The sequence below is a fragment of the Rana temporaria genome, chromosome 4 (assembly GCF_905171775.1).
Source record: "Rana temporaria chromosome 4, aRanTem1.1, whole genome shotgun sequence".
NCBI lineage: Eukaryota > Metazoa > Chordata > Amphibia > Anura > Ranidae > Rana > Rana temporaria.
This window is the reverse complement of record NC_053492.1, coordinates 471,035,558-471,050,620: the sequence shown is the minus strand read 5'-3', so window position 1 is coordinate 471,050,620 and position 15,063 is coordinate 471,035,558. Positions and strand designations below refer to the sequence as shown.

The window sequence follows — 15,063 nt, the reverse complement described above, 5'->3', positions numbered from 1 at the left end:
CCGTACACAAAGCAATAAAAACAGCCCCCCCCGATAGCAGACCACCACAGGATGGAGCCCCCACCTCACGACCGACCACCCAGAGCGCGAGGAAAGCAGGGCGAACCCCCAATCGACCTCCCCAGGAACGCACCACCCCGACAAAGCAAGGGGACCGCTACTTACCCGTCCTGTGACCACCGGCTGGAGGCATACCGGACAGAACCAACATCCGCGCAGTTACAGCATGGCTGTCGGCCCGGCACACTGACCCAGACATAGAGCCCGGTCATATGTGTGCCCTGGAGCGTATAGCTCACAGGCCACCCCTGGAGCAACGGGGCATTTTGTGGACGGCCCAGCACACGCACAATGTCCGAACTTTGGGGGGGGGGGGGGTACTACAAGGATCGAGGATCCAGCCTATCACCCAGTCGGCAGTTGATTGTAGATCTCAGGATCCAAAAAAAAAAATTCTCCAGAGCACATGGGCCCAGAAGAGCCATGTTATCTCCTTTTGCTAGGCATAACAAAAAAAAAAACTGGGGCTGCATGATGGAGAGAGGGATGTACTGTAGAGAAGTGTTTAACACTTAAAGTGCCGTTTTCTGCCTAGTCAATCTCCTGAAAGGAAGGATAATACCTCTAAGGTCAATTGCTGCCGTGTCCGTCCATGAACGGAAGAGAAATATGTAGCATATATGTTGGCCTAAATCAGTGTTTCTCAATTCCAGTCCTCAGGCCCCCCCAACAGGTCAGGTTTTCAGGATTTCCATTATTTTGCACAGGTGATTTGATCAGTTTACTGCCTTAGTAATCACCACAGCCTTTTGATCTGAGGGAAATCCTGAAAACCTGACCTGTTGGGGGGGCCCCCCCGAGGACTGGAATTGAGAAACACTGGCCTAAATTGAAGAAGTGTTTACTATTTGGATATTATAGCAGGAAGTAAATAGTTTTCAAAATAGACACCCTTTGTTTATAGCGCAAAAAAAAATAAAAAAAATAAAAATGCAGTGATGATCAAATTTGGGTACAGCTTTGCACCACCACACAGTTGTCAGTTAAACAGTGCTGTATCGCAAAAAATTACCTGGTCATTAAATCCTTCTGGGGCTGGAGACGTTAAGCAATTTTACAGACAAAGCAGAGGACACTGTAAAAAGGACTTTATTTTGCATAATGTATTTTATGTTTTACGAGCAAATGAAAATACAAAATAAAGTTTGGTGAACACAAACTGACGTGACTGCAAAACATGAGCATTCTGGGACTTCCTGAGGGCACTGTGGGGGCAGCGAAGGACCAGCAATGGAGGTGGAAAGCACTACAAATATACACAATGGACAGTCCTTATACCAGGACTTTACATACTGGCCGGGGAGGAACATTCCAGCAGCTTATGAATCCAGTCATGTGGGAATGTACGCTGTGCCAGGCAGAGGAGCCGCACATCCGGCAACAAATTGAGGGGGTGTACAGAGGGAGCACAGGGTTAAATTACAGCCCCCCCAACCCACAGGGGGCATACTGCAGTGCAAATTGACCAGGGGGCAGAGAAAGTTTAGCAGCCACTGTCCCTTTACACCCCCAGTAATGGGCATCATTTTCAGTCCAGAGTCCGAGCAGTAAGCTCCCTGGGAACAACTTACAGATAGAGGGGGGTTGGGGGGAGGGGAAGGGTAAAGAGGGGGGCAAATCGCATTAATCCACTTCTTCCATGCGGGATGCATCTTCCTCTCCTTCCAGAGGTGGGATCTCGTCTGGGACAGCTGCAGTAGTTTCCTCAATTGCGGGTTCATCTTCGTCGATACCTGGAAGAGTACAGCAGTGATTATGAAGAGTCAAATACATGGAAAGCAAATTACAAATCTACACAAGTTCTCTGGCCCAAAAAAACAAAACGACTTGAAATGTGAAGTCCGATCGCATCGAAAGCTCAAAAAAAAAAAAAAAAAAAAAATTCTTACATGCCCAGAGACAATTTGCAACAAAAATCTTAATTTAAGGGAGGCAATGAAGTTTGCAACATTTGTTATTCTGAAACTTCCCTCCAACCACTTTATATGTAATAAAATATACAAACAGTGGAACCTCGGATTACACGCATAATCTGATCCAGGGAGAATGCTCATAATTTAAAGAACTCTCATATCAAAGCGAGTTTCCCCATTGAAGTCAATGGAAACAAAAATGTGTTCTGCCTTGACTTTAATGGCATGCAATACCGCATGTGGCTAGAGGTGGGGGGGCGTCAGAGCGCATCAAACATGAGAAGGCCTGAGGACAACTCGGGAGAATTTCCAAGCGGCTCCAGCACCCCCCCCCACCGCAGGTCAAACTCGGTACTGCACACCGCTTTGGCTTGAATCCCGCTTGTTTTGCGAGACTCGCAAACAGGAGTCAGGATTTTATTTATTTTTTTTAAATACAGCGCTTACATTACGAAACTCGTTAACCGAGTTACTTGCAATTGAGGTTCCACTGTACTTGCCAAATATGCTGCAGAAATCTCCCTCCACTGACTGCATCCATTTAATATGTGGGCAGCTGAAGCTGCTGCCTGTTCACTTCCTGTATTTGCACGGCCAGCTCTCATTGGCCCTGCGACTTGTTTTTTTAATAGGGGGTTAGGGTTGGAAGAGGGGCAGAACTCTACTTTAGATAGACATCTGCTAACAAATTTCTCCAACGCAGAGGTCTCAAACTGGTGGCCCTCCATCTGTTTTGCGAAAACTACAAGTCCCATCAAGCCTCTGCCTGGGGGAGTCATACTTGTAACCATTAGATTTGACAGGCAGCATCCTCACAATGGTCAGTTGATTCCACAAAGACAAAATTAACATTCTCAGGACCTGGCATTGCACGGTGGAACATGTACAGGAAGACTCAATTGGCTCCTGTTGCTGTGATGAGGAAGCAAGGGGCAGGGCCAAGCTGTGCCTATGGACACATGCCCCCCATAGCAAGCAGCTTGCTATGGGGGCACACAAAAGCAGAAAGTACCAGCAAGGACCCCAATGTCAAATAGTCACATTTACTTACCCAAGCCTAGTTTGATCATTCTGTAGATTCTGTTGGAATGTGTCTGGGGGTCATCCAGGGAGAAGCCGGAGGAGAGAAGTGCAGTCTCGAAAAGCAGCACCACCAGATCCTTCACAGCCTTGTCATTCTTGTCAGCCTCTGCTTTCTGTCTCAGGGTCTCCACGATGGGGTGCTCGGGGTTGATCTCCAGGTGTTTCTTGGCCATCATGTAGCCCATGGTGGAATTATCCCGAAGAGCCTGGGCCTTCATGATACGCTCCATGTTTGCTGTCCAGCCATATGTGCTGGTGACAATGCAGCAAGGAGAGGACACAAGGCGGTTGGAAACGGTTACCTTGGAGAAAAAGATTAAATGGGTGTCAATGGGAAAGGAAGGGGCAGCTGAACACTACAATCTGCCATCTAAACCTGAAGTCACCCCATAGAGATCACCGGCCTTCAGCTCACCTTTTCTACTTTTTTGTCCAAGATTTCTTTCATCAGTTTGCACAGACCCTCAAACTTGGTTATGTTCTCCTCCATCTTTTTCTTCTCATCGTCGTCTTCAGGAAGCTCCAGGCCCTCCTTGGTTACAGACACCAGGGTCTTTCCATCAAACTCCTTTAGCTGCTGGACACAGTACTCATCGATTGGCTCTGTCATGTACACAACCTCAAAGCCGCGTTTCCTCACTCGCTCCACGAAGGCGGAGTTTGCAACTTGTTCCTTGCTCTCCCCTGCAGGATCCAATGCACAAGTCAGTTTTCAAATGCCCCATCTTTTCCCTTATCATCACCACCCTAGCCTCACTTTCCCAACTTGCCACCACCAAAGCCAATGTCCCCTCCAACCTCTTGCTGCCCCATCTGCTCATATCTTCCCAATCGTTCCATAATCTACCACTCCCCTAGGCCGATATCCCTCAACCTCTTGCTGCCCCATACTCATCTCCTAATCCTTCATCAACATCCCTAGGGCTCATATCCCTTCAACCTCTTACGGCCTCCATCATTACTACCTCTACTTAATCCATCACCACCTTATCCCCTTAAATCTTTCCTTCATCACAATCTACTCTCCCCATCCCATCATAATTCCCAGTTCATCACTGCCCCTTAGGCTCATTTACCTCCCTTACCAGCTGCTATCCCCCCCATATCACCACCCCCTAGGCTCATACCCTTACTGCCCAGCCTCTACCCCAAATCCTTCCATCTTATCACCCTCAAGCTTTTACCACACCATCCTCATTACCTAATCCTTCCTCACCATCTTATCCTTGTATCTCCCCCCCCCCAAATCTTTACTCATTATCTACTCCCCATACCCGCTCTATTGCCTAATCTTTCCTCTATCACCACCATCTAGTAGAAGTCTCACCAGTGATGTAGTAGATGCTCTTCTGAGTTTCCTTCATGCGAGAGACGTATTCTGAAAGTGCAGCCATCTCGTCTCCGGTCTGAGAGGTGTGATACCTCAGGAGTTCAGACAGCTTCTTCCTGTTTGTAGAGTCTTCATGGATTCCAAGCTAAAGGAATAAACAAAACATTTGTCAGACCAACAGAAGAAATCCTGCCCCTCCGAGACAAAATGTTTTATTAGATAAACCTACATGCCACCAGGAGGTCAGTGTACAGATTTAGCCTTATGAAGTTTGTCCAAGCTCAAGACTTAAATGTTTTAATTTTGAAGATCCAATGGAGCTATGGGGGGTGGCAAGAGCCAAATCCACCCACCCCATTTTACATTGAAGTGTTGACAACCGTCAAGTTTTTTTGCCGGCCACGTGTGGGGCTTCTAATGCATATCAAGGGTGATTTACTAAAACTGGAGTGCAAAATCAGGTGCAGCTGTGCATGGTAGCCAATGTCAGCTTGTTCAAATAAGCTTCGACAATAAAACCTAGAAGCCGATTACTGGAGAATGGCTTCTATAAAGAGCTTTAGATTTAGCACGCTCTAGTTTGATTTCACTTCCCACGGAGGTTGATTTAATAAGAGTAAGCCGTTTCAGTACAGGGAGCCTAACAAAAATTACCATTTCCTGATAATGGTTTCTAATACCCCCCCCCCCCCCTTTGAGTTGGCACACCAGGGTTATAGCAATACGTTTTTTTAAAGCACAAACCCCCTTAAGCTCACCTTCAGGTTCTTTGAGAAAGCTTCATAGAACTTCTTGTAGTTCTCCTTGTCATCTGCCAGCTCAGAGAAGAGCTCCATGCATTTCTTCACAATGTTCTTACGAATGACCTTCAGGATTTTACTTTGTTGCAGCATCTCTCTGGAGATGTTTAGAGGAAGATCCTCGGAGTCCACAACACCACGGACAAAGTCTGATGGAGAAAAATAAAAATAAAAGTTGGTTAGGTTGTCCTCTCAAGACATAATGAAAGAATCCTCAGATGAGACAACACATACTACGGGACAGGCTTCAGGGTTTTATTTATTAGATGGGAAAATGGGGGGGGGGGGTTGGAAAACCTCAAATTACAAATCTACTCAAAATGTTGAGGAACCCATTATTGGAATCCTGGAGCCATCCAATGAAGGATTTTCAGCATCTTCAGAGTGCCCTGGAACAAGCATGAGCATAAAGGAGTTCCAGGTTGACTGTCAAGCAGCAAAGGATGAACGATGACCGAGCATGCTCAGACTAAGGCAGTTCCCACTACTGTGCGTTGTGCGACTTGACACATGTAAAGTCGCATGGCAAAATCCATTTTATTGGTCCCTGTTGCAATTGCTGCCGCTCAAGTCACAGCAACTCCAAAAAAACTACTACTTTGTTCCGACTTTCTCCCATGTTCTTACTAGTCGCATGACATTGCACCAAAAAGCACATTGAAAAGTTACTGTAAATTGTGACTTGGGGGGGTCACAATAGTGGAAACCTAGCCCAACTGTGCAATCTGCTGATCAGTTGCTTTTTATACTGTACCCTTGTGTCGCAACTTTGGCGTTTTGCAGAAGCACACTACAGTTAATCAAAGTGGTTGTATACCCATGATGATTTAATTTTTTTTCCACCTGAAAGGCAAAAGCCATAATGAGCTAGTATGCACTGCATACTAGATTATGAAATACTTGCCTCGGAACGAGGTGTAGAGAACTTACCTGGTCCACACCGAGCAAGATGTCATCTTGCGTCGGCGTGTCTTCCGGGTATCGCCGCTCCAGCGCTGTGATTGGCTAGAGCGGCGATGTCGTCACTCCCGCGCATGCGAGTGGGAGACTTTAATCCGGCAAGGTCTGGCGGCCCTTTAGCCGAGGCTCCCCGCTGCAATCAGTGGCGCATTGGGAGGGGAAGATCTCCTAAACCGTACAGGTTTAGGGGATATTCTTTATACCAACAGGTAAGCCTTATTATAGGCTTACCTGTAGGTAAAAGTGGTAGTAAAGACTTTACTACCACTTTAACATGGGGGCCCACAGATTCATAAAAAAGCATTAAAAAAAAAAAAACAGTCAAATGCATAAACCACAACCTGCATAGATGTGAGCCTAGCCTTAGATAAGGGTTGCATTGTGGAGGGGCAAGCTTTCATGGAGAGGAGCATTATCTGTTCCAAGAGCAGAGGACCTGCTAAGGCAATGACTGAACACTTACTCAGGTACTCTGGGATCAGCTCGTCACAACTGTCCATGATGAACACTCTGCGCACGTACAGCTTGATGTTGTTCTTTTTCTTCTTGTTCTCAAACAGGTCAAAGGGAGCGCGGCGAGGGATGAAGAGAAGAGCGCGGAATTCCAATTGACCCTCCACAGAAAAGTGCTGGAGAAAGTGGAAGTGCAAGATTAGTATTAAGGTGCACACTTGGGACATGGCATTTGTGCCCACATATTTGACGCATGGATACAGATCAACCCTCCAGAAGACGGACACACACACACAACCTTACCTTAACAGCCAGATGGTCCTCCCAGTCGTTGGTCAGACTCTTGTAGAATTCTCCATACTCTTCCTGGCTGATGTCATCGGGATTGCGAGTCCAGATTGGTTTGGTCTTGTTCAGTTCCTCCTGGTCGATGTATTTCTCCTTGATCTTCTTGGTCTTTTTCTTTTTGTCCTTTGCCTCCTCTTCCTCATCAGAACCCACATCTTCTATCTTGGGTTTGTCTTCACCAGCTTCTTCATCTTTTTTCTCCTCTTCCTTCTCCTCCTCTGCTTCAGCCTCATCGTCACTTATCTCCTTGTCTCTTTCCTTCTCCAGCTGTCAGGAAGGAACAGAAGCCATCAGTATAGAGTTACTCTGAATCTCCTACTACAGCCCCTTCCCATATTAAATGTCATTGTTTCAGATACCAACAATGAATTTTTCTTCTAGCCAGTTCTAAGGAAATTCTTCCCAATGACTAATGCACCATGGGGGTGATTTACTAAAGACAAATGTACTGTGAGATCTGCAAGTGCAGATGTTCCAGTGCTTAGGCAATGCGGCAAAAAACGCACTTTGCAAAGAATACCCAATCACATGCAAGGAAATTTTTTTTAAAATCATGTTTTTCTTGCATACGATTGGATGGTGGAAGTCGGAGCTCCCTCGCTTACCAAGCGTTAGAGCAACTGCATAGTCTACTTCAGGGTTATGCAATTAGACCTCCAGCTGTTTCAAAACTACAAGTCCCATCATGCCTCTGACTCTGGGTGTCCCTGCTTGTGGCTGTCAGTCTTGCTAGGCCTCATGGGAATTATAGTTCTGCAACAGCTGGAGTCCACCAATTGCATATCCCCAGTCTACTTGATCTACTAGCTGTAGATGGTCTATAGCAGGTGTTCAAAACTCAGTTATTTCAAGGGTTCCTCCATGTTATAGACTGGGAAATACTGTTCTATAATTGTGAACGTGGCCGATTACTACATTTATAAAATCCATGTTACATTGTGTGTAATCCTATACTGCCTGAGTAAACTCAACCCCCACCCCCCTCCTTCCCATTTCTGAAGGGGACACTTACATAGAGTGTGATGGGATAGCCGATGAATTGAGAGTGTTTCTTCACCACCTCCTTTACTCTCTTCTCCTCTAGGTACTCCAACTGGTCCTCCTTCATGTGCAGGATGACTTTGGTGCCGCGGCCGATGGGTTCACCTGGGACAGGAAAAAGAGGCAGGTTATTGACAAGCTCCCAATTCCCAGCTGGGATTTTCAATAAGCCAAGGTACAAGATGAAAGCATGTGGGTGGGATGCCAAGGCCAACATGCCATTGCAAAACTAGTTATGAGCTCCCAATAGACAGATGTTGAGCACCACCATTTAACATCCCACCAGTACTATCCTGTAAACAGCCTGGACCAGAGACAATCACATTTTCATTCTGTTCTGAACAGTACATTCCGGTATATAGCAGTGGGGGGGGGGGGGGGGGGGGGGGGGTCAGAGCTCTTCTCAGAGGTAGGCTGTCTCCATTTGATTGTCAGAGAAGAGACATGAAAACTCATCATTGAGAGCAGAAAGAGCAGTCAGTACAGATACCGGGACTACTAACTGACACAGGTCATCCAAGTGCTACACCCCCACCACACAAAGTTCAACATAGCATACAGCTCAGACCCCCCACCCCCAGAGACAGGGGAACCCCAGTGATCACCGCCAGACAGGTCACACCTGGAGACCCGAGTTTTTCCAGGCAAAGTCTCAACCCCCCCCCAGCTGCGATCGTGGCTTTGTTTTACATCCATGGCCCAGATGCGACGTCACAACATTGCACCTGGGTATTCAAAGGAGATAGAGATGTCAGACGACCATCTAGTCACTGGAAATCTCTATGGTCACCCGGCGGCGTTTGATTCTTTCATTGGTTCCCTGATTGTACAGGAGAGCCCATAGAAGCACCAAATGATCAATAACTATTAAATTATAGGTATTGAAATTTCCTTTCAAATTTGGCAGTCAATGTAACGAATATGCATTTATCCAGTTATAAGTTAGCTGACATAACGCAACAAAAAGATTGTTCATTAATTTTTCACTCATTTAAACGCAGCATTTGTTTTGCATCATTCATAACTTTGAATAAATGTATATTTGTTACATTCACCAAGTTATGAATTATCCAAAACAAATGCTGCATTTAAATGAATGGAACAAATACAATTAATTTGTTACGTTCCATTTGTTTAGATGCGGCATGTCATTTCTGCCAATTTGTAACTTCAGATAAATTTGTATTAGTTACATTGACCAACAGCCAAATTTGAAAGGAAATTCCTATAATAGTTTAATTAGTAATTTCAGATCTTCGAATTTCCAAAATTCATTAAGAGGGTTCATCAATTCACATATTTTTCTGAATTGCACATGTCTATCCCATTCCTCCTTTAGCATTGGGCTCAAGAAGCCATAAGAGTCAAGTTTGGAGTTCCTCAGGGTATTAAAATGCAAATGAGCAAGAGACCCACTGAGGAATAAGCAACCCCCTACAGCAAAGATATGCAATTAGCAGACCCCCAGCTGTTGGAAAACTACAAATCACATCATGCCTCTGCATATCATGCTTGTGGCTGTCAGTGTCTTATGCCTCATGGGACTTGTAGTTCTGCAACATCTGGATGTCCGCCAATTACATATCCCTGCCCTACAGCAAAGATATGCAATTAGCAGACCTCCAGCTGTTGCAAAACTACTACAAGTCCCATCATGCCTTGCCCTTCGAGTGTCATGCCTCATGGGACTGGCAGTTCTGCTGGAGGTCTGCTAATTGCATATCCCTGCTCTACAGGTTTGAAAGCTTCACCCATATGCTTTGATGTCCGCGTGCCCCAATGGCAAAGCTACTTACCGGTGTCGACCTTAACAGTGAAGGATCCGCCGGCAGAGGATTCCCAGGCGTACTGCTCATCGTCATTGTGTTTAGTGATCACCACAACCTTCTCTGCCACCAGGTACGCAGAGTAGAAACCAACACCGAACTGGCCAATCATGGAGATGTCTGCTCCAGCCTACAGAAAAGGATCAAGACATGGTTAGTGTTGAGATCACACTCAGGGACAATCACGATAAGTCAGCCAAAGTTACTCCAATTACCTGCAGGGCCTCCATAAAGGCCTTGGTGCCAGACTTGGCGATGGTTCCCAGGTTGTTGATGAGGTCGGCCTTTGTCATTCCAATGCCTGTATCCACCAAGGTCAGGGTACGCTCAAGACGGTTGGGGGTGATGTCGATTTTGAGCTCCTTTCCGCTGTCCAGCTTGGAGGGGTCTGTAAGGCTCTCATAGCGGATCTTGTCCAGGGCCTGAAAAAAAAAAAAAAAAGCCAATGGTCATTGACATGAGGGCCACCCAACAGTGGTAAATTCCCCACCCAACACAGCGAGATGAAGACTTACATCAGAGGCATTGGAGATCAGCTCTCGCAGGAAGATTTCTTTGTTGGAGTAGAAGGTGTTGATGATCAAGGACATAAGCTGAGCAATCTCAGCCTGGAATGCGAAGGTCTCCACATCCTCCTCGCCTTGATGGACTTCTTCTGGCATCTGGGGAAAGAAACGGTTGGATTATCACACTGGAAACGAGTCACTAACTCACAAGATAACCAGACCAAGCCGACTATTTTTAGCAGTTGAACGGAAACATTCTCCACATTCCACCAACAGCCAATCTGATCCTGTAGCAGAATCTGGAGTCCCACACATTCCTAGTCTTCTGTATCGGTTGACGGGCCCACAGAAGTCTATGGAAAGACTGAGCTGGTGGCAAGAAGGTTTTGGGCAGTGGGAGAGGACTACAAAAGGCTGTGGCAGGGAGACTGACTTGCATCTGGGATGGAAGCCTAGAGATGCCACCACCAAGGACTTGAAGGTCAACTTCTGGATCTTCAGTCAGCATCCTTCTATCCCTACAGGAGGATCAGTCCAGAGAGAAGAGCTACCTGGCCATCATGGTGGTCACCTCACATTAAACTGACTCAGGACTTCACAAGTCCTTCACCTTCCTGTTGCGACTTCGCAAATTAGAGGAGGCAGTGCATGGGCATAGCAGCCAGGCAGTTGGAATTTTCTATGGCAGGCCAGCAACAGCGCCAATTACTTTGCCGAGTCACTGAGGAACATGGCCGCCACAAAACCTGCATCTCCAAGATGTAGTCTGCAACAGCCACTCCTCCCGTTTCCATGCCAACAAGTCCCCTTTCAGTGAAGGGTTTGTACAGGTCGCTGCAGGAGACAGGTGTAAGCCGTGTCTGGATGGTCATTGTTCTCCGATCCTGGGCCATCTGCTCAGCTGCCATTGTTCAGGGATCTGTCTGAGAGGAGCTGCGGGGCGGGGGGGGGGGGGGGGGTCAGAGACAAGAGGATGCAACCGCAATGATGGACAGGAGACATACATAGATGGAGGCTGCAGCGTCACTGTAGAACGGGGGCAGGGAGGATACAGCAAGGGCAAACAGGAGGGGGAGGGGGGCGGTGATGAGATTGCTGGGTACCTCACATACAACATCCATATCGGTCTGTAGCAGAATACTGTACAAAGACTTAGGACAGCTGCATGTATCTCGGCTCCGTACATCTCACCCACAGCATCCCTCTGCTCACCCAAACCTGAGCATCTTACCCATGGCACCCCTCTGCTCACCCAAACCTGAGCATCTTACCCATGGCACCCCTCTGCTCACCCAAACCTGAGCATCTTACCCATGGCACCCCTCTGCTCACCCAAACCTGAGCATCTTACCCATGGCACCCCTCTGCTCACCCAAACCTGAGCATCTTACCCATGGCATCCCTCTGCTCACCCAAACCTAAGGCATCTTACCCATGGCATCCCTCTGCGCAAAACCTGTGGTCCCCCCCCCCCCCCATCTCACTGCACCCCTCTACTCGCCCTTGACCCAAGTCTCACCCACAGCATACCTCTGCTCACCCAAACCTGAGCATCTTACCCATGGTATCCCTCTGCTCATCACCTGGGGTCTCCCCAACTCACTGCACCCCTCTACTCGCCCCTTGACCATAGTCTCACCCACAGGGTTCCTCTGCTCACCCCTGACCCACAACATTGCCCACCTGCTCCCAAAGTCACCCATTGCTGCCCCAACCTGTAAATCTTGCCCACAGCTTCCCACATCACAATGGCTGCCCCAAGGCATCCCTCTGCTTGCCCCAACCCACACACCTTGCCCACAGCAACCCTCTGCTCCCATCACCCAACGCGTCCTGCTCACCCCCAACCCTCAGGTCTTGCCCAGAGCATCCCTCTGCTCCTTACATCTGCCAAGACATCCCTCTACTCACCCCACCCCTCTGCTTCTTACATCGCCTACAGCCATCCCAAGGCACCCCGCTGCTCACCGCAACTTGTGCGTCTTGCCCACAGCATCCCTCTGCTCCCTACATTGCCCCTCTGCTTCTTACTTCACCCAAGGTGTCCCTCTGCTAACCCTAACCCATAGGCCTTTCCAACAGCATCCTTCTGCTTACATCTGCCAAGGCATCCCACTGCTCACTCCATCCCTCGGCTTCTTACATCAGCCACGGCCATGCCAACCCAAGGCATCCCACTGCTCACCACAACCTGCACATCTCTTGCCCACAGCATCCCTCTGCTCCCTACATCACCCAAGTCATCCCTCTGCTCGCCAAAAACCCACAGGTCTTGCCCACGGCATCCTTCTACTCCCCATGTCACTCACGGCTGCCCCAACCCAAGGCATCCCACTGCTCACCAGAACCTGCACACCTTGTCCAAATAATACCTCCGCTCCTTACGTCACTCACAGCCACCCCAACCCAACTCCCCCCCCCAAAACTGCAGGTTTAGCCCACAGCATCCCTCTGCTCACCCCAACCCACAGGTCTTGCCCACTACGTCCCTACATAACTCAAAGCTGTACCAACAACTTGTGCGTCTTGCCCACCGCATCCTACTCCCTAAGTCTCTCAAGGCTGCCCAAGCCATTCTGCTGCTCACCAGAACCTGCTCATCTTGACCACGGGCTCCCTACATCACCCCTCTGCTCTCCACAACCTGCAGATCTTCTCCAAATCATCCCTCTGCTCCTTACATCACCCACCCCAAGGCAACTCAGTGGTCCCCGCCCCCCCCTCCTAAACTGCAGGTTTAGCCCACAGGATCCCTCTGCTCCTACATCAGCCACCCCAAGGCAAAACACTGTTTGCTCCAATCCACCCGTCTTGCCTACAGCATCCCTCTGCTCCCTACGTCACCAAAGCATCCCTCTGCGCACCCCAACCCTCAGGTATTGCCCACAGCATCCCTCAGGTCTTGCCCACAGCATCCCTCTGCTCCCTACGTCACCCAAAGCATCCCTCTGCGCACCCCAACCCTCAGGTATTGCCCACAGCATCGCTCTGCTCCTTACATAACCTGAGACATCCTGTTTACCCCAACCCTCCTGTCTTGTCCATGACATCGATCTGCCTGCCCCTGATGCTCGCATCTCACCACAGCATCCCTCTGCTCCCTACATCACCCAAAGCACCCCTCTTGCTCACCCCAAACCTCAGGCCCACAGCATAGCTCTGCTCCTTACATAACCAGAGACGTCGTCCTGCTCACCCCAACCCTCTCATCTGTGGTGACTAACGGCTCACCCCGTGGTGTTCTCCTGGCCCCAGCATTGTACCACCACGCTAAACACTTAACCCTTTGGCATCAAGCTGCCCACAAGCCAAACCCACTAACTTCCCCTTTAGTCACAATGTGTCCCCCGAAAAACCATCACCAATTCCAGACCTCCAGCAATCACACCATCTACAGGTAAGGCAAAGGAGGGGTGGTCCAGGGATCCCCATAAACACTGAACCCACCCAGTCTTCCAGACATGACCCCCGTCTCCTTGGGGGAGGGTCACATACCTGTTGCACCTAGCAACCAGGAGGAAGCTAATTGGTTTCTAGGAGCAACAGATATGTGACCCTCCCTCAAGGAGACGGGGGTCATGTCTGGAAGACAGGGCGGGTTCAGTGGTTATAGGGGGCCCCCCAGGCCAGCCTGTGTCTCCCTGAGGGAGGGTCACACAACTGTTGCCCCTAGCAACCAGAGGATGCTAACAGTTGCTAGGAGCAACAGCTATGTGACCCTTTGTAAAACAGGGTGAGCTCAGTGGTTATAGGGAGCCCCCCAGGCCCTCCTGTATCTCCCTGTGGGAGGGTCACATAACTATTGCCCCTAGCAACCAGAGGTGGAGGATGCTAATTGGTTGCTAGGAGCAACAGCTATGTGACCCTCCCTCAAGAGATGCTGAAGGGGCTGGGGCCCCCCCATAACCACCCCATCTTACAGAGGATCACATAGCTGTTGCTCCTAGCAACCAGTTAGCATCCTCCAGTTGCTAGGGGCAACAGCTGTGCAACCCTCCCTCAGGGAGACACGGGAGGACCCCCATACACCGCCAATTCTCCCAGACATGGCCCCCCTTCTGCCTGAAGGGAGGGTCACATAGCTGTTGCCCCTGGCAACCAGAAGAGGATACCAACAGGTTGCTAGGGGCGACCACCAATGCCCCCCACAGAAAGCCGAGTCACGCTGAATGACGTCACTACACAACATGGCGGCCGCCCAGCACGTGCCCCCCTCCTCCTCCCCCGCTTCCAGAACCTTCCATTACCCCCGTCCTCCCTCCCTTCTCCTACACCCTCCTCTCGGGTCTGTCCCCCTTCTCCCTCCACAGGCCCGTCTCACATGGCTCGGCCGCTAAGGCCCCGTACCTTGCTGGCTGGAAACTGCGAGTCGCCGACAGACAGACCGATGGAATGAATGAAGAGGCCGCAGTACGGTGCCGGCGCCTTATATATCCCGGGCGGATCACTGCGCAGCGTATCCTTCCGCCCTCCCTCACACGCAGGGAAGGGGCGGGAACTGGGTCGGCGGCCGGATCTACATCCCTCCGCCCCCTCACAGGCTCTACAGCGCAGGGGGCGGGGCTCGGCGCTCCTCGAGATCCCGCCTCCAACTCCATATTAAGTGAAGTGGGCGGAGAATACTACCTGCCCGTCATACACATGTGGGTGGGACTCAGTTCCTGAGAGAATCGCGCCCTTTACTTCCTGTACAGAGCGGGAAGAATAAGCGCGTTAGGGGGCGGAGTTCAGTGTGGGGGGGTA

General features: G+C 49.4%; 1 protein-coding gene across 1 annotated transcript; it reads right to left on the bottom strand.

Annotated features, from left to right (window-relative positions):
- Window positions 1-1,131: 1,131 nt before the first annotated feature.
- HSP90AB1 (heat shock protein 90 alpha family class B member 1) lies at window positions 1,132-14,775 on the bottom strand. The gene is made up of 12 exons (XM_040351793.1): window positions 14,668-14,775; window positions 10,330-10,476; window positions 10,030-10,236; window positions 9,785-9,944; window positions 7,960-8,093; window positions 6,903-7,214; window positions 6,610-6,775; window positions 5,145-5,335; window positions 4,384-4,531; window positions 3,472-3,740; window positions 3,025-3,358; window positions 1,132-1,793 (listed from the first exon to the last, which is right to left on the bottom strand). The coding sequence occupies exons 2-12, from the start codon at window positions 10,474-10,476 to the stop codon at window positions 1,684-1,686; spliced, it is 2,178 nt and encodes a 725-aa protein (XP_040207727.1). The 5' UTR covers window positions 14,668-14,775; the 3' UTR covers window positions 1,132-1,683.
- Window positions 14,776-15,063: the final 288 nt, after the last annotated feature.